Source organism: Anas platyrhynchos, chromosome 13, assembly GCF_047663525.1.
Source record: "Anas platyrhynchos isolate ZD024472 breed Pekin duck chromosome 13, IASCAAS_PekinDuck_T2T, whole genome shotgun sequence".
Classification (NCBI taxonomy): domain Eukaryota; kingdom Metazoa; phylum Chordata; class Aves; order Anseriformes; family Anatidae; genus Anas; species Anas platyrhynchos.
The window spans coordinates 10,418,748-10,445,755 of NC_092599.1; the positions used below are offsets into that span (position 1 = coordinate 10,418,748).

The 27,008-nt window shown below is 39.0% G+C and overlaps 2 protein-coding genes across 2 annotated transcripts; one reads left to right on the forward strand and one right to left on the reverse strand.

Annotated features, from left to right (window-relative positions):
* Positions 1–4: 4 nt before the first annotated feature.
* Positions 5–12,346, reverse strand: TMEM43 (transmembrane protein 43). Its single transcript, XM_027468000.3, has 12 exons — positions 12,187–12,346; positions 11,477–11,626; positions 10,321–10,455; positions 9,520–9,614; positions 8,723–8,772; positions 7,239–7,308; positions 5,474–5,544; positions 5,200–5,321; positions 4,478–4,552; positions 4,295–4,396; positions 2,667–2,784; positions 5–1,703 (listed from the first exon to the last, which is right to left on the reverse strand). Exons 1-12 carry the CDS (start codon positions 12,196–12,198, stop codon positions 1,501–1,503), a joined length of 1,203 nt encoding a protein of 400 aa, XP_027323801.1. The 5' UTR covers positions 12,199–12,346; the 3' UTR covers positions 5–1,500.
* Positions 12,347–12,440: 94 nt separating this feature from the next.
* CHCHD4 (coiled-coil-helix-coiled-coil-helix domain containing 4) lies at positions 12,441–21,073 on the forward strand. The gene is made up of 3 exons (XM_027468001.3): positions 12,441–12,600; positions 14,633–14,731; positions 19,908–21,073. The coding sequence occupies exons 1-3, from the start codon at positions 12,579–12,581 to the stop codon at positions 20,201–20,203; spliced, it is 417 nt and encodes a 138-aa protein (XP_027323802.1). The 5' UTR covers positions 12,441–12,578; the 3' UTR covers positions 20,204–21,073.
* Positions 21,074–27,008: the final 5,935 nt, after the last annotated feature.

Sequence of the window (27,008 nt, forward strand, 5' to 3'; positions counted from 1 at the left end):
AACCTTCTGAAAATTGTATTTTATTAAACGTACAAAAGCTCAGCACTTCTGTAGAAAATTGTATCTTTGTCTCTAACATAGTAATACTGGTTAGCTTCCTGCATCATCAGTAAAACAGCAGTCCAGCTTTTTTTTTCTCCCCAAAGTGCAATTTCTCATTAGATGCAGTAAAAGTCAGAGGGCAGCAGATAGAGACTGCCCAGGATCACCAATGCATGTCAGCTACACGCATGAGACTACGTGCACTTCCTATAACCTTCCACTCGCTACCACTGCTTTCAGGGACAGGAGATTGAATTGACAACATTAAATACCAGAAAAATTAAAATAATTAAGGCTAATAACGTAATTCCTACTTCTCAAAATGGTTGTGATTTATAAATCAGATCTCTATTTTAGTACCATTTATAGGAAACATTTGCTTCAACATATATTCAAATTAAATTCTTTTGGTATGGGGAATACAGTCTCAAGTACTAGTTACAACAGGAACCTGTAAGCATCACAACTCTACAAGAAAAGTGTTCTTATGATACAACAATAGCGCAACGTTTAAGCTACTAAGTCTATGAAAGCTAATCAGGCAGAAATGTTTTCATGACTTAATTTCATGGAGCATTTTCATTGTCCTTGCTAAATGAAATTCAAGAAAAAAAACAGTATGTATTGCAAAACACACCAAATATTATGACGAATATATATTTGATTATTAATCGGTTTTGTTTCAAGGCAACAGGTTTTATTTTTAAAGTGAAAGGTGAGTGATCTCTGAGTATCCCCTTAAAGAAGTGCAATTTGAAGTTTTTATGTAACATTACCATTTTGGGTGTTGAACTGAGAACAGCTTCAGAGATTTTTAAAAGAAGTTGAGGAAAATCACTGCGTTCTGGCAAAACTCCCCTGTCTTAGAGCACGGCTAACCTGGACACTCAAGACTTCAAGTTAACTTTAAAAATACTGAGTCCAAAAGAATATATTTTACAAAAATATATTGTCAAAGTTGTTTTTCCTTTAACAATGCACTTCCAAATACATTAGCCAAAGAAGAGCACATGACTGTACAAATCAGAAAAGATAGCAGAGGGATGGATTGTCAGAGATAGGTACGAACACAGATTTCCCAAGGATTTCAGATCCCAGTCCATGTGATGAAGCTGGCACTTTCTCCATAATACACACAGTGGTAATACACCTGTTGGTAAGGATTTACCAGTTCAGGGGGAATTAATAAATGGTGAAAGATAATCTGCTTTTTCTCTGACTTAGAATGAATACAGATGCTCCAAAATACTTTTTTCCTGAAGTCAGTATCACTGACTTCCTACAAATAGCATGCTACAGTCATCTTTTACATAGATAATGTTTATGAATGGCCCTCCCCAGCTGCTGGTGCACGCTGCTGAACCCCAATGTGCTGTAAGCATGCTGCAGTAACCGGAACAGAAATGCACTTGAAGAGTTTCTAGCCAGGAATCAGTGCAGAACATGAGAGCTTCTTTCTCACTGATGCTTCTTTGGTGGAACACGGGATTTTGCAACCACGATTGGAACTACAGAGAGCAATCCAATCAGTAAAGCCCAGAGAGGGCGGTAGAAGAGCCAGCCAATGGAGATGGTCAAGAGTGACAACGAACTGGCTACGCAGAAGGCAAAAGCTTTTAATCCAATGTTAACCAGATCTCTCACAACAGGAAACCAGTCCACTGCAGGAAGAATTAAATGGGATAAAGTAGTTGACAAGATTACCATTTACAAACAACTCTTATTCATTCTTAGGATCCACACATAAACAATTGCAATCAAAAGGAAGACTCAAATTATTACCAAGGACACTGGATGAGGCATTTCAGCAGAGTATCCTCCAGGCATTTGATAGATAAGCAACAGCTAGCCATCTAAGACAATGGTATCCTCATCTCTTCAGACAGGAAGTCATGCAAAATTAACTCTGAGGTCTTGTCCAACGCTCAAGAGGCAGCGTAGACAGATAGCCTTGCAGCTATGAAACAAGTCTAAGGCAACGGATGTAACATGCAAGCAAAATAGGAGTTTCTGGCAAAAATAAAGCTTTCAGTTGTATGCATATGGATAAGTAAATAAATAAAAAGGAGTATCAAAGATTATCAAAGCAAATGATAGCTTTGATGTCTGAGGTTTATGCAAGTTTGAGGCACCATTCTCCTGTTCAGTGAGCGTTTATTCCAACATTCTTCTAAGTTAAAAGGATAAACCAAAACTTCTTTGCTGTGCTCACAGTAGCATAGAATAACTAAAGACAAGTTATTATAAAACTACTAATTAAGACTTGGTGGGAGACCACCTGTATATGGGTGTAGAAAGTAAGTGGATTGCAGCAGCCACAGCAAGACTTGAAAGAACCAGCCCAGCTTGTGCTTTGGCTTCTAATTTTGGTAAGCACTAGGCTGGGATCTTCTGAGACTGGCAGAGAGATACCTGTTTGTTTATTTATTTTCACAAAGCATCCATCTGGTGCTGGGATCCTGTTTATCTGCAATTGTTTACAGGGACTTTCACACTGAATACAATCTAAGATCAAACAAGATTGTTCCTGGCCTCCAAATTAATTACACATCTGAGCAAAAGACGATGCTCTGTGGATTATGATCCTATTTCTAAGTCATTTTAGTTTTCTGTCACAAACTTACCCAAAGTGTAAACAATTCGGGTCATTAGGTTGATGCCTACAAACATTGCCAGCCAGCCAGCTGCACGGAGGGCCCAAGTCTTCATGGTGTTACTCTCGTGCTCTTTCTGAAACACCTCCTGAAAACAAATGCCATTACATGCAGCCTGTTTCTCAACTTCTTTTCTGATCCAACTCTTTCCAGTGAATTCTGAACAAGTCGGAGTATTTTAGAGGTACAAGTTCTCCGGCAGAAGATATGTTGCAGTTCATTCTTTATGGCTTTTTTTTTGGCTGTAATATCCCAGCACACTACAAGAGATTTCAAAGCGCAGCACAAGCGAAGCCTCTACTTTTCCAATTCAAGACAGCTCGATAAGCACCCTCTGATACTCTCTATAACCAAAGAGAGAGAGAGTGCACACACATTTTGGTGCAAATGGATACACTGAACATTACTGTGAAAAAGAGAGCACAAGTAAGTACATGTAACATGAAAGATTTAGTTTTGGTATCTTTGCAGGAAGAGAGAAAAGGCAATGAAGGAAAAGTGCATGAAAGAAAAAAAAATAGTATGCTAAGAAGAAAAGATAAAAGATATGTGTATATTTCACCAAGCAAAGCAGAACATCTATTTGCAAGAATTCCAAGAAAGATTTTTTCAAAATGGATTCTGTGCCCCTTCTTTCTCTGTAGTGAAACCTACACATGCAGATGGCTAAGAAATAATACAACACTCATAGGAAAAGACACACATATGACTGATTGACTACTTGTATGCACAAATACTTTAGGACTTATTCATTTTTAGTGAGTTCGTTTCAAGGGAATTAAAATTCTACTTAATGAAGATTCAGAGCTCACAGCAGAAAGCTGATTCTACTGCTACTCTTTCAACTCAAAACAAACACTTTAACTGCTTTTGGAAGCTCCTGTAAATTCCTGACATCTGGGATTTTTGCGGCAGGGCATAAAGTAATCATTAATGGAAACCAACCTACTAAAAGTAGTAAATGAATCACCAAATTGCTGGAGCATGCAGGATTTATTGGAGCATTATGCACTGCCTGAAGGTTCTTTCTCAGCCAGAACAGCAATAAACATTTCAAGCAAGCCTAAACTCCCTGTTTAGAGAGGCTGAAGAGAGGATAGCTCCTACGGTTTATTTAATTAAAGCCTGATTTTTACTGTTTTTGCATATGACCTTTTCAAAAGCATGTGTTTGTGTGTGTGTAAGTGGGAAGCTACCAAGGAAAAAATAAAATGCAAAATGAGAAGGCACAGGAACAGTCCTTAGAGCAAATGATGTTCAGCACCGTTACAAGGGGACTTTTTTTTTTTTTAACTACAGTTTAGCTACAGCTTCTTCTTAAAATGGAAAAAGAAGTAGGAATAACTATAGTCAAATTATATACTGCTAGCAGGTGAAGCACAGGATTTTGCTGCAACACAAAGAACATGTAGAAAGCAGGAAGGCAAACACAGGCTGTAACGCTTTGCCCTAGATAAAGCATGGAGAAAAGCCAATGTTTACATCAGCTATCTCTTCCTCTAGAACAGGCCTGCGGGAGAATGGGAGCTTATTCCATTGCTGCTTCTGCAGTACCATCAGCAGTTTTAACCCTTCATTTGTACACTGTGGTATCTTACCTCCACAGACAGATCCCCAGGGTAGAGAATCTGCAGGACAACTCCAGACTTGGTGTGATATGGAACAAGTTGGTCACCTTTCTGGCGAGCAATCACAGTCACCTTGGAAGAAAGAAAAATAATTTTACTGGTTACTGAGTTAGGGGCAGAATTCGAAAAATTCTCAAGCAGCTGAAGACCCACCTTATCAGCTGAGCCCAAATGGGGGTCATCTCCACTCAGACCTGCATAGAAGAATGAGACACGAAGGTCTCCCACCTACAAATAAGGAGAATATTTCAAATCAACAGAGAAAGATTTCATTACAAAGGAGAATCACAGAGAAGACAACTGCGCATCGGAACGCTCTTTCTGTATCGTCACTTTTTTTAAGCATTTATGTCAAGCCAGAGGATATCCTGTAGAAATTCTAAGCTGCACTTTTTTGAGACCAAAATGTGATTGCTCAAACACAGCTTTGCAATATCCCCTCTGTTTTAGCTGCATGAAGACATTAACACCAAAGAGATCCTATGTTCATCCCTTGTCATTTCATCTTTTTTCAGAGGAAGGCAGGCAGCACAAGCTGAGAACAAGCTACTTCTTTGTACTCAGTTCAGTACAGCAAGACACAGGTTGAACCTACCTCCCAACACCATCCCATGTCATTCTATCTAAAAGCATGATAGACAAAAAACAAGCAAGCAAACAAAAAGAGAAGATGCGAGCAGAATCAGAAGCTTCCTTCACGACAATCACTCTCGCTGAAGGACTACAATCACTCTCGCTGAAGGACTATACTAGCAGTATTGCTCTATGTGGTACTCTGTACCCCAATTTCTACATGTTGAAACAGAAATTGGACATACCCCAGCTTTCTTTTTCACATTATAGCAATTTCTGCTTTAGTTTTTTTCTCATCTTACTTCTGGACGCCTGGGGTTCTCGCTGTGGTAAAAATAATCTCCTCCCCGGGTAACATCAGCATGTGGATCCTCAAGGTTTGACAAGCTCAACTGCTTGAAGTCATCAATCTTATCCACAAGACCTAAGCAGAATAAAGAAACAAGCTCAGGTCAGGTGGCTAGCAGCCAGTTTGCAGGCTGGCTTCCTGGCTTCATTTGAAATGACTGCCACTGTAGAAAGAACTGAAGTCTGCTGCTAACAGAAGACACGAAGTCAGTACAAAGCAATTCTTACCTTTGGAAAGGACAAAGCTTCCAACCTGGACATTAGGAGAAACAGCAGTGAAAGACTCCACAGCCATGGCACTGGGGAACAGAAAGAGTTCGTGATTAGTTCCAGAATTATGAACAAATTCTTGACTTGCAGTATGTAATATAAAGCACATGAAAGGTACTGTGTCAAACACCAGGAGAAACTCAAAGAGCTAAATAGCTGACATACATGAGAACAAATCCATTGAGAAACTGTGTCCTGACTTGAATGTGTTGGAACCACTAGAGTAAGTTAAAGCAAGGTACACCTGTCTCATCACCTGCCCTAACCTTCCATCCACACCATAGGAATTCACCATTTTTTTCTGCACTGACCCTATGTTTCAAGTGACAATGATTAATCACAGTCCCAGATGAATACTTGCAATGTTTAACTACACATCTAAATGCACTTTATTTCTAGCCTGAACTTATTTAGCTTCTGCTGAAACCTATTAGATCTTATTTGCTAAATTAAGAAACATAGATGATAAACCTTCTCCAGATAAAGGTACTTCTGTATCATGGCCAAGTTAAATAAACTCCCAGTTCTGTAAACCTTTAATTACAGACTTGACTTCATTTTCATAAATGGCCCTACTGGATTCTCCTCAGCAGTAAATAGACATTTTTGAAAATAAAATCTGTTAAGCTGCATAAACAGTAAGATGGATGGATGAAAGAAAGAAGACACACTCAAAATGCTCTCATTAATGCCAGGTATGTATTCTAAAGTTCATCATGTCTGCATATATAGTGCTGTTTCACTGAGATTAAGTGTTCTTAGTTGCAGCACTTTTTAAATGATGTACTGCAATAGCACTCATCAAATATTCCCTACTCTCAAGTGCAGATTTGTATTTACTGGAGAATGCTCACTGAACGTTCATTAACAAAAAAGTGTGCATGGGGACAAGAGACAAATCAGGTATGTCATCTATGCATCCTTTTTCCATTCTCATCTAAGCAGGTCTATTTACTTGGGATTTATAATTAAAAACATGTATATCTTCATTTTTCTTCCTAACGCAGTATTTCCAAATAAAGGGCAGTTTATTTGGATGTGCCCATAGGGACAAAACAAAGCTGTGGAGGTTAGGCAGAGTTCTAAGTTTTATTCAAATCCTGGTTCTCCTATCCCTTTGGCTGTATTTGTCACTTACACTTTTTTTTTTTTTGCCAGATGGTACCCTGCATCCTAAGGAACCTAGCAGGTGCTCTAAGAATGACAAGCAAGTTAAAACTTAGCATTAAAAACGGCACACTGCAGCGTAATTAAAATGGTGCAGATGAGAGAAATACAAAACTGGTTATATAGAAGCAATTGCCACAAATATGCCTGAGCTCATACATGCTAGCTTCGAGGAACAGCATGCCAGTGGTATGGCAAGCTCATGGGATGCCAGCTATTCTCACTCAATTTGTGGTAGAAGAAAGAACTAGCAATAGACTACACTAAAGGACAATAGAAGTCAGAAAGAAACCCATTCAAGTTCTCCCACACGGAGACCATATGGTCCAGAGGTAAAGTAATAGCCTGATATCCAGCCATGGCTAACGAGTAGCATAATGCTGGTTCCACCAGGCAGCTTTAAACTGCTATCTATCTATGATTAAATTCTCTCCAATACAAAAAGGCAAACACTTTCCATCTACTTTGCTGTGTCATGAAGATTAGGTGCAAAGCTCTCATCTTTGATTGCATACATTAACAGAATCTAGAGGGACTGTGCTAGGTGATAAATTACCTTGGGTTTTTGTGTCCAATTTCTCGATCAAAATTCCTGCTGTTCACAACTTCAGATTTCCATTCAGTATCTGAAGAAAATGATATGAAGATTGATAAGACAGAAAGAATTGCCACTCAAATCTTAGTTACTGCAGACACCTCTCAATCAATCAGTTCTAAATTACATAATTACACTCACAGTAATACTTTTTACATCAAGAGACAAAATGTGATAGTCTGTAATGATACTTAAATCTAGCCTCCTAACATATTAGCAATGAATGGAAGGGCTTAGAGAAGAGGATTTTAGAGATAAAACTGTAACTCATCTTCACTCAGTGGAAGCTTTGCTGTTGGCATCTTCCCTGATCAGACTTTGAGCCCTGGCTCCACTCTTTAGGATCAAACTGGTTTTGAAAGGAGAGGCTGTGAGCTCTGCTGGAACTAGCAGATTTCAGCGCAGTCAAACAAGATAAAGATGGAATCTGTAGCTGCCACTGTCAAAAATGCCTAACACTGCCTTCATCTGGGCTACAGCAGGCTCCCCACATCCCCAGAGTAGATTTCTTTTTAGCCAAATCTGGCTGCAGGGTAAACGAGCGATCAGTTATATATGCCCTTGGCTGCCAGACAAGGACAACCCACCACATCTAGAAAAATACCAACTTTTACTGGACAGAATCCAACAATCTTGAGAGCACAGTTTTTGTTTGTGTTTGTTTTGTTTTTGAATGGCCATTTTTGATAGCTCACACCCACCACTAACTTTGCTCCTTATAGATCTCCATGCTGCAGAGCCCCATGCTACAGTGAGCTGGGAAATTTTTGTGATCACACCCAGAAACCACACACCCACGTTACGTATCCACGTGCTTTAACTGGGAATAAACGAAGCAGAGAGACTCATCTCCAGATACACAATGACTCAATTTTTTGCCACTGGGTAGATCAGAATGATCCTCCCACTTCTGCTCCTACCAAAAAAATACTTGGCAAAAGCTACAGCACACATCAGAAGGTGGTGGTGGTTTTCATTAGCTAGTATCAACACCTAAACAGACTCTCAACATTTTGCCTTTATAGACTGGAGCTACACCATTCTTCCCTGTCTGTTCTCTTCTGCTCACACCTGACATATGCCCAGTTACAGCACTTTGGAAGAGCAATCTCAGAAATAGCTTTCAACACACTGTGCTTCCAGCTCTGCCCATCTCCCATCACCGAGGGCCCTATGGGTCCTATCATGGGAGCACACTATCCCTGGATGCTATTCCGAACCCTGGGATTTCCAAGACAAGACTGAGAAGTTGCTTTCTTACAGCACGTATCTCCTCAGTTACTTCGAGAGGCCCTGCCATCTCCTTAGGAAACAGAATTTTTGCTATTTTTTCAAATAGCTTTCTTTTCTAGTGAAAAAAAAAATAAAGGGTTTACAACAAAATCAGAATACACACACACAAAAATCCAAAGAGCATAAAATGGACTTTTTGTTAATCAACTTACTGTATGTATACTTGGTTTCTTTCTTAATCTCACCATTTTCTTCATACTCTCTGCAAAGAAAGAAAAGAATTGGTTTCATGGTCTATGCTCAAGTTTTAAAGATCAGAAGGAAAGGTTTAGTAATCACAGGGGAAAAAAAGGATTATAAAATTTTATTTAAAAAAATCAGGATCAAATATTCAGGGATAACAATACTGATTTGGCTAAACAACTAGCAGAGAGGGAATATTATGAGCGTAGAACTAGGGAATTCCTAACAGTCAGAAAGAACATTAATATATCAGAGAAGCTTTAGGAACGTTAGAAATGGTAGCAATCAACTGTGCCTTTGGGAAAAACAGGAGTGTTTTGTATTTTTTCCATAAATTGTTTAAGATTTTTGAACTTTGTTGAAAACACATATGACTGAAAATCAATGGTTTCTGAAGAGGCCCAGCACAGGACAACAATAATGAAAACAAAAAGCCACAGCTACAGCACAGAGGTCAAGAAACCCCATACAAACTATACTAAATCAGGAAGTGGAAACATTTTATAAACATCTTTGATTTTATCGGATGTAAATTCTGCAACATCAGCCATCTACAAAACCTGACATCTCTAAGGAAATTAAAGTGACTCCATAAAACACCCCAAGAATTCCAGACCTCTCCTGACAGAGTTCTGTTGTGTGGTTAGTTGGTAGGTGGGTTTTTTTTTTTGCCTTTGTGAGAGGGGAAAGAAAAGGAGTATTTGTTAATGGGATCCTGTTAAGACAACATCTTCATAAACAACTTTTAAAAGTTTCTTTCACTCACCTAGAATCTTCATATTCTACCCACTGGTACATTTCCACTGTGCGCTTAAGCTTGACAGCATGGATTGTCAGCCCATAGCTGGGATCAAACAAAGGCTATGTCAAATATAAAGAAAAAACAAGTCAGTATAAATTCTGTTCCTCACAAATTCAAACATTATACTTTTATTACTGATTGTTTTTATTACTATATTACTACTATAGTTTTATTACTTTGCTAGAGCAAAGGTAAAGCTCGTTATTTAGAAAACATGAATTGAAAGAAAACTGTACTTCTAAACAAAGTGACAATGTGCAAAGGTCCCAGAAGATGAAATAGAGGATCAAAGCTCCTCCAGTTTGTTACTTCTGCATGGCCAAAGGAGCAACACAATGCATCAGTGCTGCCTTCCCACCACACAGCCTCTTTGATTCAAAAATCTTTAACAACTTCACAACTGAATTAAGCACCTTGAACACAAGAGGTAGCATCTCCATCCCATCTGTACTGTAAAAGCATAAACATTTTACAATGCCATGAATGTACAGCAGCTTCCTTACACAAAAGGAAATTGAAATTATCCTTCAAGTTAGTGGGAGGGTAAACACAGCATGCTGCTTGGGAGAATGAAGACCAGTGCTGTGCAGCACCTCCCTGATTTTGGCCAAGAACTATAGCTCAGATGGTAGCACGTAATTCTTACAGGAGAGGAGAGAAGCTACTTGTCTTCTGCCTGGATATCAAACAGTTTAAATTGTCAGCAAATGTTTCTTCCCTCCAAGCTTGAAATTCTCCTTTCTTCAAGATGTTGGTTGTATTTACCTTTGATGTGCTCAGAGCACCAGCTAAGTGCACTAATCTCCCCTCATTCTGCTGAGACACACTGTGAATGTTATCAAGAGGGATCACAAGAGAAAGTCCCTCATCAAGAGATTTGGCTGTCCTCAAAGCTCGTCCCTGTAATCAAGAAAAACAAAACCAAGTTGTAGAGAAACAACGATATTGCAGTATTTTGTGAAAAAGGTTAGCAGACAAGCAATTTGCAGACCCTTGGGACTTCTACATTCAGACTCAAGGCAAGCTCTCAGCTTGCAATCCTTCGCTCTCTTTCTCCACATCTGACAGTTTGGTGCAATACTTCTTACCCATGCAGCAGGACAATTAACACTGACTTAACTACACAAACACACATAGTTTATTATTACAAAGGTCTAAAATTATTGCTCTTTATCTCTTACCTTATTGTTCTTGAATGACTGCAAAAATTATGCTAGTTATAATCCTTTTTCCAAAGGCCCGTACAACTACTTGACTACTTTTTTCCTGCACAGTCACTGGAACTGGCAGTAGTTGCTTTTCCTCTTGTAGAGGTAAAAAAGAAAGTGTTAGGTGAAAATTCACCTAAGTGAAGGTCTAATATCTCACTTCAAAACTGCCAAACTCATGCATGTTTGCAAGGGTAGGGTATAAGAATTCCTTATTTACTTTAATTACTTTTTAAATATAAAACTAAGACAAAGTAACACTGAGAATAATTAACACCTTCACTTTTGCAACATGGAATATGAATTCCTTTAATGAAATTGTAACAGCACTAGAAATGAGGACCCTGTGTTATCTCAAGAAGAGAGATGAATGGAATGTGACTGTCTCATAGAAGCCTCTTTCAATAACACTATATATAGCCTGTTTTCCCACCATCTCAAAGGTTTTGGATCTTACCTCCCACCACACACATCCTACGTCTCTGTCACACTGTTCTATAGAAAAAACACCTGTGGCCCTGTGATTTCACTCTTCTGTTACATCCCAAGCATAAGCAGCAGACTCTCCAGACATATTGTTCTATTTTCACGGTTGCAGTATTAAAACTTTAGCATGACAATTTCAGCAAGTCTGTACATGCCAAACCAGTTGAATGTCAACTTGGCTATGACATGCTAAAGCTGCGCATAAAGACTGACAGTACTTCACTTACTTCGTTGGTAAAAAGAAGGTAGAAAGACAGAAGAAACGTCACAAGTCCCATCAACATGCCTCCAGAGGTCTCGCTGAGCCTCTCCAGGAACCCCGGTTTGGCCTCACTTGTGATTTTAACATGTTCTTTTTTGCTGCCTGTGTCAGAGAACTGTTGGAGATAAACCAAAAATGCAGTGTCAGTGTGAAAGGGGAAGGCGTTCTGTTCCAGAATGAGTTTTGTAGCTTTGTTAAAGCTGCTACTCTGCAAAGTAGTGCCTCTTGCTTTGGGCCTAAACTTGCCCACTATAAACAAACTCCAGCCTGACGGAGAAAACAATTGCTCTAAGAGCTGTTCAGCCCATCCCTTCAGGCCTCCTTTGCTCTGTCCCAGCGCTCCCAACCCGATGCCCACGCCCCGTGCTCGGGCGATGAGAAATTGAGTAATGCTCCCAGATTCCACGCCAGCTACAACACGGCTATAAATAACACCTCACGCTTTACTTCGCCAGTGACCAGCGCCAGCATACTTTAAAATAAAAGCTGCCCGGGCACCAAAGAAGGCTATCAACGCAAATCTGGCATCGCCACCCTCTGCTGCGGCGCTAAAGGCTGACAGCGGCGGTTACACCCCCTGCGGTGTGGGGGCTGCAGGGGCCGGCCGAGAGCCACCCCGGGGCAGCCGAAGGAGCCTCACAGAGCGAGAAGGGGCGGCGGCAGGGCCAAACTTACGTTCCTCGACATCTTGGGGCCGTTCCCTCAGCGGGCAGCGCCCCGGGACGAGCCGCAGGAACCGCCGCGAGCACCGCGCTCCGCCCGACCCCGCCTCAGCCCGACCCCGCCTCGCGCCTCACGCCTCGCCTCAGCCCCCCCCAGCGCGGTGCACGCCGGGACATGTAGTCCCCAGCCACCACACGGCGTGCAAGAAAATGGTGTCCCCCCCTTCGCGCGGAGCACTCTGGGAGATGTAGTCCTGCCTGGATTGGCCGCTCCGTTCCCGCCGCGGCGAGGGGACGCCTCAGCGGCGGGTGGCCGCTTCCGGAGGCGGGAGCGTGTGTGTGAGGTGGGGGGAGCCGCGCGCCGCCGCCGCCGCCGCCCGTTGCCGTGGTGTGCGCGGTGCCGCCATGTCCTACTGCAGGCAAGAAGGTGCGCTGGGCTCCGGCCGGGCAGGGCCCGAGTGCTGGGGAGGGAAAGCGGCCGCTGAGGGGGGGAGGTAGGAGGGGAAGGCCTGGGCTGCTGCAGGGGTCTTGGGGTTCCTGAGGCTTGGCCGCCTCCTGCCCCGGAGGGTGGATTTTTGGTGCTTTTTTTTTTTTTTTTTTCTTTCCCGTTTGATAACGTGACTGGTTTTACGCTAGAAAGAAGCGTTTTCTAGTTTGAAAAGCGGTTTTTCTCTAGGTTTGAAAGCTGGTGATGCACGCTGAATGCTGTTTGAATGCTGTGATGAGGCAGCCTGAAGTTATGGTCCTCTTTGCTTCATGCTTATAACCTAATTTAACAATGTTCTGGATCATAAGGTCATAAGTTGGCTTACGGCATCGTACAAAGTTACGGTTAGAGTAATAGGGGTTAGAGTTCATACGTTTCTAGTTCTCTATGAGAAATCCTGAGGTGTTCTGTGGTGTAAAGCGAGCTGGAGTACAACGCAGAATTGACCAAAAAAAAATGGAAAAACTGCTTTCTTCCTAAAAAGAACTTAAAATTATTTGCTTCTGAGACACGTTTGAATGTGTGAGACATGTCTGAATGCAAAGCCAAGGGAAGCCCTGAGCAGCTGCTGGTTGAGGTCACATTGAGATGCAAGGAGCGACTAATTTCTAATACACCACGTCCTTGTAGTGACCTTCCTGCCTCTGAACATTTTTTATAGTTTCGCAGAGTTGTTGGGAAACTCTGCCCTGGTTTCCAGCCAAGCCTCTTTTTGCCCCTTCAGAACCTCTTTGTTAAATCAGGAGTGGCACCAGAGCAGGAAGCATGCTCTGGGGCTTTTCTGCCCTTGGTAATGTGTGCAGCACCATTCGGTGTAGTTGGTTCAACCCCGTTAAGGTACTCTTCAGTATTTAATTCACGTAATAATTGCAAAACATGCCGCTGGCCTCTAATGGAGGCTGTTGATCTTAATGAGTATCCTCCTGAATGCTTGCCTGTAATTCATTATAGTTTTGCTTTCACTGCTCCTTTTTCTGTCTAACCACCCTCAGCTGAGCAAGTTCTTCTAGGAGAGTAGTAGCTTGAGCTTGTTTCAAAACAACTTCTTAACTTCACAGTTCAATGAGCTGTGCTGTGATCTCCAGCCATTACAGTTTGTTGCTGCAAAAACTGGAACTGTAGAGGAAAAGAATTTCAGATAGCTTCTGTATATTCTAACAAACAAATGGGTGATCTGTTATTATGTATGCTAACACTATTTAAATGAGTGCTTTAAAAGAACACTTCCCAAACTATTTCATGTTCTCCACCTCCTTTCTCAGGTTGCTTGCACCCAGCTCCTGTCACCACAGTGTCAGTCCCTACCTCCGTTAGGGCGGGGAGGGGGATGCTGGTGTTTAAAATAAAATTATTTGAGGCATGTTAAATGCTGTCACAGCTCAGAAATAGTGTGCAGTCTTCTACTGCTTCTGAGTCCTGATAGTTGATTCTGGTCTCCTCTAAAAATAAGCACCTGTTTTATCTTGTTTCTCTTTAGTGAGGACTTGCCGCAATCTCTGTAGACATTTATTTGCATTGCCTAACTGTGCTTTATGCAAATGTTTATTGTAAATCAGTTTAACTGGTTATGTCCTATTCTCATTAGTCAATAGGAAAAGAAAAATTTCCTACAGGTATATGAGAGTGGTACAAAGAGAACAGGCTCAGTTTCTTTCATCGTTTTTCTAGATAAATTACTACCTAATCTTTTGAAATTTCCATTGATTTTATTGTGGGTCTTATTTCAAGGTCTTTTTTATAGTTTTTAGCACCTTCCCTGTGAATACTTTCCAGATTGTTTTTCTATGTTTGTTCCTGTGAACCAACAACTTGTATTTGAAGGTGATAAATAAGTACAGTAGAATTCATTCATTATTACCACCAGAGCATCATGTTGAATATCTCATTATTTCGTGCTGTTCACCAGCTTTGTAAATGACTCATTCTGTCTCAGCTTTCTCTGAACTTTTGCTTTTTGTCTCCTGTATGACAGGAAAAGACAAAATTATATTTGTGACCAAGGAGGACCATGAGACACCAAGCAGTGCTGAACTGGTTGCAGATGACCCAGATGACCCTTATGAAGAACAAGGTCAGTAGTAAGCAGGCTGGAAGTAGGAAGTGACATATGAAATATATGATAATCTAACAATCCCCAAAAAAAGAAGAAAACACCACCAAATTTTTTACGAAGTAGGAGCAAAAATATTGATTCATTTTTACAGACTTGATAGCGGGGCAACTGGTTTGGTAAATAAGCAATCTATTTAGTAAATTTAGAAAACTGTTCAGTAAAAAAACACTCACTCTTTTTTTCCTGAATTTTAATGGTCTTTCAAAGTGATCTGTTCAATTACATCACTTGATGGCTTATAATTTCAGTTAGTAACCAGAGACACCCAGAAAAAAATGTCTTTCTTGTATTAACATAGTTAGGGCTTAAAAGGCGTAAATTCTGGTTGTTATCTTATTTAATATTACATGTTTATCACTTACCCTGTATGGTACAAGTGGCAATGTAATCAATAGGTGTAAAATGTTTTTATTTCGTATGACAGGTAAGTTCAAATTACTGGTTTTCATCTGTAACCATCTTGTCTTGAGAAGAGGTGAGCTCAAGTTTTCAGTGAAGATTGCAGATCTTACAGAAAGTACATCAAACCTGCAAATGAATTAATTCAGGAGACTTAAGAGATCAGAATATTTCAGAGACTGACTTAATATTTTGGTTTTATAGGGCGTATTTTAGTTTGTTTCTAATGGGTGAATGAAATATCTTGTTCCTATCATGATGATTAACTGAGTTTTGCCGTAGGTTAATAAAATGTTCTCAGTGTCTATGAAATTGTTGTTTTTTTTGTTGTTGGTTTTTTTTTAATTTTCACTTTGTGCGATTTCATTGCTTATAGCTCAACTGAGACTGAAATTTTAGAAACTGAGGATATGCAAGTGGCTGTGTGACCTTTAGAGGGCAGCATTTAAGCACTGTTTAGCAGCTGTAGCACACGAGATGCTTTGTTAACTGATGTGATATGTAGTTTAATTTGAACCATATCTTTCTGCGTCGTTAAAATAACTTTGTTTTCATACATAGATCTGTGTGAAAATAATCTTGCACTTTAGCTGTTTATCCTGGTTTCATTAGAACTGTATGAGCAGCAAACGTATACACAAATGTTTTATTTCATGTGAACAGAATCCGTTAGTTTTATAATGACCCACATGAGAATAATGAGAAGAGAATATAGAAACTTCATGTTGCCTTAAGTCATCAGGTGGCTGTGTCTTATTTCAGAAGAATGTTTAAAAGCTGAAGCTTAGTGTCTGTCAGGACTTCCTCTACCTGTTATGTTTTCAGGCAGGTTGTGCTTTACTGGCTGATGCCATGCTAGACCTGCCTATAATCCGTTATTGGTCTATTATGTGAAGAGGTAACAGCCTCTAATGATTAAATGGCAGCATTAAGTTCCCAATTGCTTTTCATTGGCAGGTGGCTTTCTGTTTCCTCTAAAAAAAAAAACTGGCGACAGCTTGCTAAATAAAGCAAAGGAAGATACTTTTCCTAGATACTACATCTGTAGTGCATAGAAACCTTTGGAGAGTTTTATCGTTCGCTTAGTTGTTAAATCATCTTGTGTGATGTACACCTGAACAGAGAAGCTTGCTGTTGAGCTAAATAAAAGTAAGCAATCAAAACGTGCAAGCTGTATTGATGCTACATGTGGTAGTTTAAAGTTTGTATATCTTCCCTACTACAATCATTTATGGTCTTCCTTTGGTCATAATTAAGATATTCTAGTAACAAAAGCTGGGTATTTAGCAACAGCATGAGAATGCATATTGGTCCTGCAACTAAGCATCTATTTTTGACACTGTATTTTAAGAGGAAAGGCTGCCTGTCTCAGATCTAACAGAGATATACCATGAAGATTCAGATTGCAAACATAAAATACAATTCGCTTGGTACCTGCAAAGAGGGACTTCTCTGTTTTGTGTCTCTGTCCTTCTACCCCAAATTATTCTGTTTGTACATATGCAAGGAGTATACAGGGTTGTGCCATTTATTTGGTTTATAAACTAGCAAAAATTAAAGGAGCTGTTTCTTTCTTTTTTTGAATGCCATATTAATTGATTCCTCTGATATGCATTTTGCTATGAATGGAAAAGCTGTGGTGAAGAACAGAGGTGGAAGTGTTTGTGGTTTTTTTCCTAGCAATCTGGTATTTATGGTATGCTAGATCACCTTCTTCCTAAAGTATAGAGAAGAGAACAAAGAAAGCCAGAAGCTGGTTACATCAGGGACACCTTACAGTGACAGTGTGTGTCTGTATAATTCAGAATGTGAAACTGTTTAAAAACTGTAATAAGTTTATTCTTAGTATGTGGTTAGTTGCTGCTGTGTTTTAAGGGTTCTCTGAAAGCTTCTCACTTGAACGGCCTCAGGTTACAATGCAGCAGATCAAAACAATTCACACATCACAGAATGAGCTGCATCTAATGGGAGAGAAATTTGTGGCCACTAAAGACACATGGGCAAAACGTTCTAGAATACATTGAAGTGCAGAAGCTCTGGTTTGTGTGGTTTTTATTTAAAAGAAAATTGGAAAGGGCTTTGTACATAAAGTAACAGGCAGGCTTTTCTAATTTAGTTTCTACTTTGAATAGAAGACTTGGTTTCCAGTGTTTTTTGTGGCATAATCCGGTTATGTCTCTTTATCTTCTCTGCTGTACTATATACAGAACAGTCATAGTGAGAAAGAGTAGATTGATGATATAGATGTATAATAATCTGTATTTTTTAATACAACTGATTTTTTTAATTTATTTGAAGCGTTGCTTTTTTTTTTTTTGGTAGGAGCCTTTTCCATCCTTAAGATAAGCATGTTGTTTTTTATTATTGCGTTGTTCTTACGTAGCATCTGGCACTAACAGACATTAGTCTTTGAGAAGAAAATAAAGCTGTATCTTGGTGTGTTTTTTTTTGACTTCTGTCCTATCAGCTATGAGATTTCAGTAGGTAATGCAGATGTTTCTGCATTCATCCGTGATATTAGCACATCCCACGAGCTAAGAGAAGTTAGGTTGCATGAGGTCAGCGGTTGATTGCTAACCTAAGCCTTGATTCCCCCATGATGTAAACAGGTGTTTTTTCTTCCCCCAAGTGCAGGCTCAAATAGGTTATATGCCACTGAATCAGTGACATTCAGGCTGCATTTGAAAGAAGCGTTCAGAGAATTAAAGATAGTAACCTTGTCTATTATAGACTTGTGACTTGGGAAGAGCAATGGATAAAATCTTCTATTTTAACTGTGTTACTGTCTAACTGATACGCTGAATCACTTAAGTATGCATCCTGTTGCAATTATCAGCAAGGAAGTGTTTGTGTTTTTGGCATGCTCACAAGTAGTTCTTATTCCAAAATGAATAATTTGTATTTATTAAAGAGAAGTATTTTATAAGTAATTTTGTTGCTGTGTTATCTTCAAGAACTTTTCAAAACTCCTCTTGTGTTTTCTGTGTTTTGTGAGTATTGAAAAAATGTCTGGCTGATGTTAAGAAGAACATAGGACTTCAAAGTCTAGTTAACAAAGCAAGCCAATTTTCTTCTACACTGTGTGATCAACATCCCTTCTTTTCCTTTGTCATCTTTGGCAAGAAGGAATCTGGCACCAGTCATGCATCTCCTTGTCTCAGCTGTTCTGTTTCTCCTCCAGACAGCTAGAGGTGCCACAGCGCACTGTACTAGGTGTATCTTGTCAGTACGGTGATTAATGCAGATATTTTACAATACTGTCATGCTGAATAAAGCTTAATCTATGAAAAATGACAATACTGTAGTTGACAAAGTCATGCTAAGGAGACTTACCTCCTGAAGGAAAAGGAAATCAGCACTGACATTTGACATAGTGAATTTTCTGCTGAACTGGTTTGACTGAGAGCAAAGTATTAAGTAAAATTTTCCTTTTGTTCTTGGTAATACACCAATAAGCATGATTTCACAGGACAAAGATAATAAGTAGTCTTTTTTAGGTAATCTTAAGTTTCATCAGGCCCTAAATATAATTTCTTGTTCAGAGCAGAACTGATACATACTTATCTAATAATGGTAGTTGCATACCTTCCTCTAAAGGGAAATCACTTAAACTTCAGTTTTATGCTCCTGCAGGAAATCAGTCTGGAGATGAAGTTAGGGAAGTCTTCTGTTGGAGAGGAGGGGAGAAAACTGTTCAAGTCAAGAATAAACCCGCTTGGATTAAAGAACTTTTTCTGTTCTTCATTGATGAACATAACTACATGTACATTCTCACAAAGCAGAGAAAGGGAATGAAGTTGTATTGCTTATTAATAGCAACTTTTGCATTGCACTTTAACAGATCCATCATATTCAATTTTTCTACCTGACTGTGTAAAGGATTTTTCTAAAACATACAGAGAAAATGAATTCTCTGGCTTTCTGTTTGAACTCCATCATGCAAATCAGCTGTTATATCAAAGAGCGTATTCCCCTTTTATATCTCCACCTTGCTATTCCATCACTGAAGTATTTCTGTGGTGACTTTAATTGTTCTGGAGCAGAACTTTCCAGCTACTCCAGTCTATTTAGTGTCTAGAATGCAACTTAACTCACTTTCAGTTGTCATCTAAACTGCTGTTTGATTTCTCGGATCACACAGACTGTCATGCTCTCCCTTTTCTTTTTGTTCTGCGGTATGAGACTTAGTCTTTGCATGTCTTAAAAGAAACTGGTTTATTATTTTTTTTGTTATGGATTTCCTGCTCAAATGTTGAGGAAAGAACTTCTGGATTAGTGTTCGAGAGTTCATCTAAAAGAAAAAAAAAAAAAGCATCCATTCAGCTTGATTTAAAAAGAATTCTAATTTTAATACAGGAATTAAATTCTTGTATCCTGTATGATGTGATTTTAAGGCTTGCATGCTTCCCTGATGGAGTTTGGCAAGTGAATTGACTTGACTCTGATTCCTTTTGGAGTTGCCTTAGTATATTCTAAGTGGTTTGTAGTCAAGGGACAAAGCCTTAATTCAGGCATAGATATAGATATAGTCTCACTTGTGCCCAATAGCGGATCATAAAGATCAGAGAGAAACAAATGGGCCAGGAAGCATGAGGTGTTTTGTGCTCTTGAAGCTACAGAATTAGTATAGTATTCCTGATACTTCCACTTACACCTGCAGCTTAGCAGCTTTCATTGAATGAAATTAATTTCTGAAAGGAGCATTTAACTTTTCTTCTCTCTTTTGTTTGTTCAGGCTTGATATTGCCCAATGGAGATATCAATTGGAACTGCCCGTGTCTGGGTGGAATGGCCAGTGGTCCTTGTGGGGAGCAGTTCAAGTCAGCCTTTTCTTGTTTCCACTATAGCACAGAAGAAATAAAGGGATCAGACTGTGTGGACCAATTCCGTGCCATGCAGGAATGCATGCAGAAATACCCAGATCTTTACCCTCAAGAAGATGAAAATGACGAGAAAGAGAAGTCAAGCAAAGATTTGGAAGATACTCCTGTGGAGGCTTCTGTTGCCAAAGAAGAGAAAGGATCTAGCTAATGAAGATGCAAGGAGGCTGTTGTCTCCATTTCTCATTTTCAGAGGCGTGGACTTTTGCAGTATGTCTGTCCTTTGAGTCTTCAAGAAATGTTTCACCATTGTTCTATACACTGTATCATAGTAAGTAATTTATTGTAGGAGGAGAAATCTCAGTGCTACAGCCTCGCAAATAAATACTGCAGAAAGAACCAGTATGTGTGTGTGCTGTGTGAACTGTTACCGGACACAGTTAATACTTCAACAGCTGTTCTCACACCTCAGTTTCTCCTTGAGTTTTGACTTGAATAATCTCTTTAAATATACATAACTGTCAGCAAAAATTTTGGTAGCGCACCAGGTCTGTATTCATTTCAGTATGCTCTGATCAGTAGCTGCTCTTTTGTAATGTATTTCTGTTCTGTTAATAGAAAATGCATTAAATGATTGTTTCTCCTTAATGATTTTTTTTTGCTAGAATACAAGATGCAGAAAATAGCCTAAATCAAAAATTTGTAAGATAATTTCAAATGGTGTGATTAGATTTGGGTTGCATTTTACTACTGACATCAGGTAAGGACTGCCAGAAAACCAATGACGTATGTGCTGCTTTTGATTTCGTTTGCTTATTGAGATGGCATTTAAATTTTGAAAAACAATCTCTTGTGCAACCACTGATATAAATGAATAGAAAGAATGTTGATCACTGGCTTTATTTTTGTTCTGAAAGCACAGTTTTTTTGTTTCCCTTAGTTAATGCCTACTCCTTTAATGTTTAGACAGGCTTATAGAAAATACTTCGAGAATACAATGGAAATATTACCTGGTGTAATGATCTCAAAAGAAATACTGTGACTTAAGTGCATATTAAAAAGCAAATACTTTTTACCTTCACTGAAAGCTCTTTTTTGTTTGCTTGTTTTTGTTTTGTTTTTAAACTAATACTGCTTGTATTTTGGAGAGCTTCTTCTGCAAGGATGAGACTTGAAATCAGTTTGTGTGTTGTGAAGATCATTTACTGCTTTATTTCTCTCCAAGTGAGAAGGTATAAAAATTGTAAAGCATTTGTAGTAGCCATAGTTACTGGATCATGAACCAGCACTATAGAGGACCTGAAGAGCTAGTAAACTATGCCAGAATTAGCTTAGAGGTACAAATAATTTAATAGTAATCCACTATAGTTTAATACCTATGGATAAGGGAATGCTATGTTGTTTTTCTCGCATAGCAAAATAAAGGCTCTGAGAATGATATTACCAGTGCCTTTCAGTAAGTGTTCCTTGCAGGTTTCCTCCATGTGTTGATTAACTAAAGCATAAAAAGCATGCAGTAAGTCTAGTAATGTTTAAACACTTGCCTGTCTCTGTGTGCAGCAGTCTTGAGTGCTCAGCAACATTGCTTCCTCACAATGTTTTAGTATCTTGTTTGCATAAGTTATTTCAGTGTTAGGAGTGATGTTTCTGAATGTCTGAAGGGAATTTCTGTTAAATTTTAAGGTCTGCATGAGCTGCTCATATTTCAGTATTGCCATTGGATCCTCAAAAAAAGTTGTAAGCGAAGAGGGAATTGAGTCGCTGACAACGCAGTTCTGGGGGGATGGATAGCAGGTACTCAGCATCTGTGCTTTTAAAAGAGACAAGATGTGACAGAGCTTCTCAGCCTGACTCTTTCATGCACAGGAAGACAAATACCAAGTTAACCTGAGTAAATAAGCACAAAAGCAGCAGTGATAAACCTTGGCACATAGGCAGTTGGACCATGAACATGAAATGTTAGGCAATCAGATAAACACTGGGCACCAAATACAAAAAAAGTCACATGCACCTGAGCTTTTGGTTGTTCAAATGGAAATCCAATGCGTTATTTGTGACGGAGCAATAGCAGGTTGTGAAGGGGTGCTCTGTTCTAAGACCTGTTTGTTTGTCTTGGATTTTTTCTTCTCTGCTTTTCTTTCCCACGTTGCCTCAATGCTCTACAGGTTTTGGATTTGTCCTCTGTAACAAGTGTTTATAGCATCTGTGTACACAACATAAAACATAAGAATCCTGGTGCCACAGTAGTTAGGATCCTGAAGCTATACGGACAGAGGGAAATCACAGCATATAATATAACGTATTTGAAGGATTGTTTAGGGTGGAGTTGTTTCTGTTTGAACCTGCTGTGGCTTGGTAACCTGTTGTGCTAGATTTGGTACAAATACAGTGTATGTGTTAGGGCTGTATACTAGAAGCTTTGAAAACGTCTATGTAATGTGTTCGAGATGCTTTAAGAAAGGGACTCAGCTGTAATCTTCAAGCCATCTGTGTGGAAATTCATTTTCTTTTCCCCCCCTCTCCCTGTCAAATTAGAAAGTGTCATAATTTCACTGCATTTGTATTCTGGATAAGCCCTCTAGAAGTGGAAACAATTCTGGTCTTTTTCATCTGCCCCCTCTTTGTTTTTTTCACTAGTTTATCATCCAGTTTAACTGGATGATAAAATGATCCCATGTAGTTTGTGGCAAACTCATGAAATAAACAGATAAGAAGTTGTCTTGTTGTCTAGATAGAAAACTTGTAGCTGTATAATGCTGTCTTGTTCTAATGTGTTTCTTATTTGCTGTATAAATAATACGTAGGTTCTCTGTCTGTCTCAGTGAACTACAAAATCTTGGGTGTGAGTTGTAGATTTAAATGTTTCTGAGAAATTGCTTGCATGGGGTTACTTTCCAGTGATCGGAATGCTTTACCAGGTACTCCTATGTATCAGGTCAAAAGTAATCATTGGGAGGGAAGGAAAGATTTCAGTATGAAAGAATTGATCTTTATTTAATTCTGTGCCTTTCTGTTCTCTGTCTTTAAAAAAAAAAAAAACTCACAAAAACACTGTTGAGTATCGAGAAATGCTGATTAGAGTTTAGCTGGAAGGAACTGTTAGCAAGACATAAAGTATGTCTAGACATGAGAGAACATGGTTTTAATGCAAACAGTTTAGCAGTTTGCAAACAGTTATGTGCAAATGTAATCCTAGTTGGATTTTATCCATTTAACTGATTTTTGTCATTGCTCCTAAAATACTGCCTTGTACAAGTACAATATTAGTGTGTAATGCTTCATGTCCTTGTAATTCCAGGCTTAGTGCACGGGTGAAACAAGCTGTAATTCTGAAGGCTGGGTAGGGCTGCTGTCAGTCACTTGGAACCCATGTATGATGCAGGCCACAAATTCATATATAATCTGTGATAACTTGCTTGTTAGGATGGGATTGTTCCTGCAATCGACTTAACCTTTAAATAATGGAGAAAGTGTCACATCTTTTGATAAAAATTCTGTAACACTTGCCTATTATTAGTAAATATTTTAATATACTGTATATTCTAAAATATAGTTCCTGAAAAATGATTAAAATTAGTTACAACTGTATTTCCATAACATTTTAAAATTATTTGCTGATTCTTTTTTTCTTTTGTTATACAGCCCACTTCCTGGCATTAATTTGTGCTTAGTAATCTTCCTAGAGATACGACCTTGTTTCAGATGTGAAAATGACCTTTATTTGCCTTCTTCCCTGCACTAGGTAGGAATGCCGTACACAAGGGTATCAAGAGAGAGATGTATATCTTACAGTTTATTTTAAGGATCGTTACATCTGGGAATCTGGCAGGGCTGTGCTGGAAACAAGATCTAGATTCTATCCAGTTCTTACTGAGAACGTCCTTGTTAAACCTTACAGCAATGTCTCCTGTTCATCTAAGGCACTTATCTGATCCCATGTCAATGAATCTCTTTGAGGAAAGTTGTTATCTAAATAGGTAGGACCTACTTTCTTATTCCTAGGGAAGAAAAAAGGATAGTATATACTTCTTAGACTTGTTTTACTTCTCATTAAAATTCTAACCGTTACTGTCGTACAGTGTAGAGAAGCTACCAGCAGTTTGTTCTTTATTTTTCATCAGCTCTATTCATTAAATATGACTTAATTTTGTAGAACAGTGCTAGCTTGTCTGCAGTTATTTTATTTTTTTAACTGCTTGTAACCCGTCTGGAGCTGATGGTTTGCTAGTAATGCTGAGAACTTAAGAGAAAAGTCCTCCCCAGTAAAGGAAGGGTCAAAAAGTACAGCAATAATTACAATACCAATGTTATAATTCTTTCCCAGTAATATCAAACAGTACCTAGTAGTGTTCATTTGTCAGTGATAGGCTATTTGAAATACAAACTGTGTAATTTGGTATCAAATTCATAGCCAGAGCACAAAGTTCTACAGGCTTGAAATGGTAAGATATTAGTGGGTTTGTGCTCTTCACTGTAGACTAATTTTGACTGCTAGGGTAAGATGACTGGAGTTCTAGTTCTGTAGCTAAGCATGCAAAGAGAAGCTTGTCTCAAATACTGACGTATCTTGATGTTATGAAGACCAAGAAATAATGTCAAAGACTGCTAAAATATTGAAGTATTAATGAATGTAATATGTAACCGCTTTTACTAACACTGAGCAGTGCAGACAGCTGCTGTTAACATGCTAATAGCATTAGTAAAAGCTTGCTTTTGGTTTTGTGCCTATCTCTGCCAGAAGCACAAGGGCTTATGGTTAGAGTATGCTGTGCATCAGCCAGTGGTTCAAGCTGGAAAGGCCTTTTCAGGCATTCAGATCCACTGAAAGTAGCCCCACGCAACACTGAAATGCTTGGAATGCTGCTTAATTTTCTGCCATTTGCTAATTTAATTGAAATCATTAAACAATAGGCCTTTTGTCCTCCTTGTTATGGGGACTGCAGTATCTGTTGCTTCTTGGTATACAAAAAAAATTTTTTTTTTCAATTCAAAGAAAATAAGCATGAGGTGACATGTTTCCTCTAGTAGTGTCAGACGTAGAATGTACAGCTGTGGCTGCCTAACACAGGGCTCTGATTTTCTCCTGTCTGCTGCTGACTTTACTTTCCTCAGGAATCCTTGGACTTTTTCTTTATTTCTTTTTGTGTTTCCTCTAGTGAATTCCATGTTCTTAGCATAAGCTATGGTCAGCAGTCAGAGCCTGAATGGAGATACAATCTCTAAATCAATAACAAATGTATTTAGTAAAAATAAATAAATAAATAAAAAATAACACATTACAGACTAGTCTTGATGAATCAGCGTGCAGACCATTCACGAAGGCCCTGTTATAGCCAAAACAAAGAGCACAGGAAGATTTGTAATGATTGCACAGTGCAGATTAACCCGGATGCCACAACGCTTTGAAGGGTCATAGGATTTGCTGTACCAGATCTGATGACAGGTCCTGTTGATTTGTTTGTTTCTGAAAGTGGCAAGTCCTTTATGCTTCCTAAGAAGGTGAAAGCATCTTCTCAAAATAATCTTATTCCTTTCACAGGGTGCTGTATGAGAGAGGGGTATTGGATTTCTGCATCTGTTTCCAGTGCTTTTTCTTGCTGTTACCATGCTGTTTCCACGCTGTTCCTTTTCCTTTTTATGTTGTCCCCTTCTCATATACTTCCAAATATTATTACTGCTTTCTTTTCATCCCCCTTCCACTGCAGCCAGTCACCTTTCTTCTTACAGGTGCTTTGTTCCCTTCTTTGGCCCCTTCTTTCTCATTGAGATACAAAGAGCCTAAAAATGACCTAGGTTGGATACAGCTGATACTGTTCTGATTTGGGACTGCATTGCATGGGACAAGCTAGGGTTGGCAGAATTTGATAGTTGGGTTTGGTGCTTGTAGTTTGCATTTCCAACGCTGTATATATAGTAATTCTCGTTCAGAATTACTTCTGTTTATAACCATTGTTTTTATATTGGGAATGTGTACACATGTTGTTAACAGATGTTATCTGTACAGGTAAAGGTTGAAATACCCTCAGTGCTTGTGATTTTTCTTATGAAGAGCCATATTTTGAATATATTTGAGTTAGTATTTTCGGAGCTAGGCTTAGTTTTTTTAAATACAGAAGAGCCACTGTCCTGAGAATCTGGTCTACCAGAATTTGTTGTGTGTGTGTCCCCCAACACTGGTACCATGTAACAGCTTTATGTCAGGTGTAGTGCTGCCCTGACAACATAAGCCAATGTAGGACAATCTCCTAAAACTAAATTTTAATTCAGGACTCAGACCTGTGCGTTTAAAAGTAGTACATCATGGCTTGCCCATCACAAGCTGCAAGACAAAAGTGTGATGGCGGTATTTATCATGTCATTACTGTATCAAGAAAGAAGGTTAGGCCTCAGAGGTCCAGTTGTACAGTATATTGAAGAATAAGTTCAACTACAACAAAGAATTACAAAGGTAAGTCTCTGATAATTTGTTGGGTTTGGTTTTAAGCATGGGGACTAACACAAGCAGCCGTCTAAGTTCTGAGCATTTATAGGTAGGCATCTTCCACGTACCAAAAATACCTTTCTATTTTCATGTCTTGCATCCCAGAAATCAACTATGTGCAAATAAGTGGTTAAGAACCTGGTAAGTATCTTTTTAGACTTCAAACTTGTAAAACTTCATGTATGTGTTTTAATGGGGAATTAAATACCTGCAAGTACCTGCATGTAAGGTTTTGCAGCATTGAATTTCAATCAGCTATTGGATTAGCATAAATCAACAGCACTTGTTCTGTGTTCAGTCTGTACCTTTTAATACAAAATGGACATTTTTTCACAAGTTAGTAGAAAAAACCATCATGGTTGCCTTATTGGCTAAATGCTTTTCTCCATTTGCCTGACTATGCCTGACTGTTGAAGCAAGAGCCTGATGTCTGTAATGCTTGTGGTTTATTAATTTTAAAAGAATTAATGTGCATGTGGTTTGAGGATTGTGTGGTTTAAAATTTTAAAAATAGATCCCAAACCTCACATCAGTG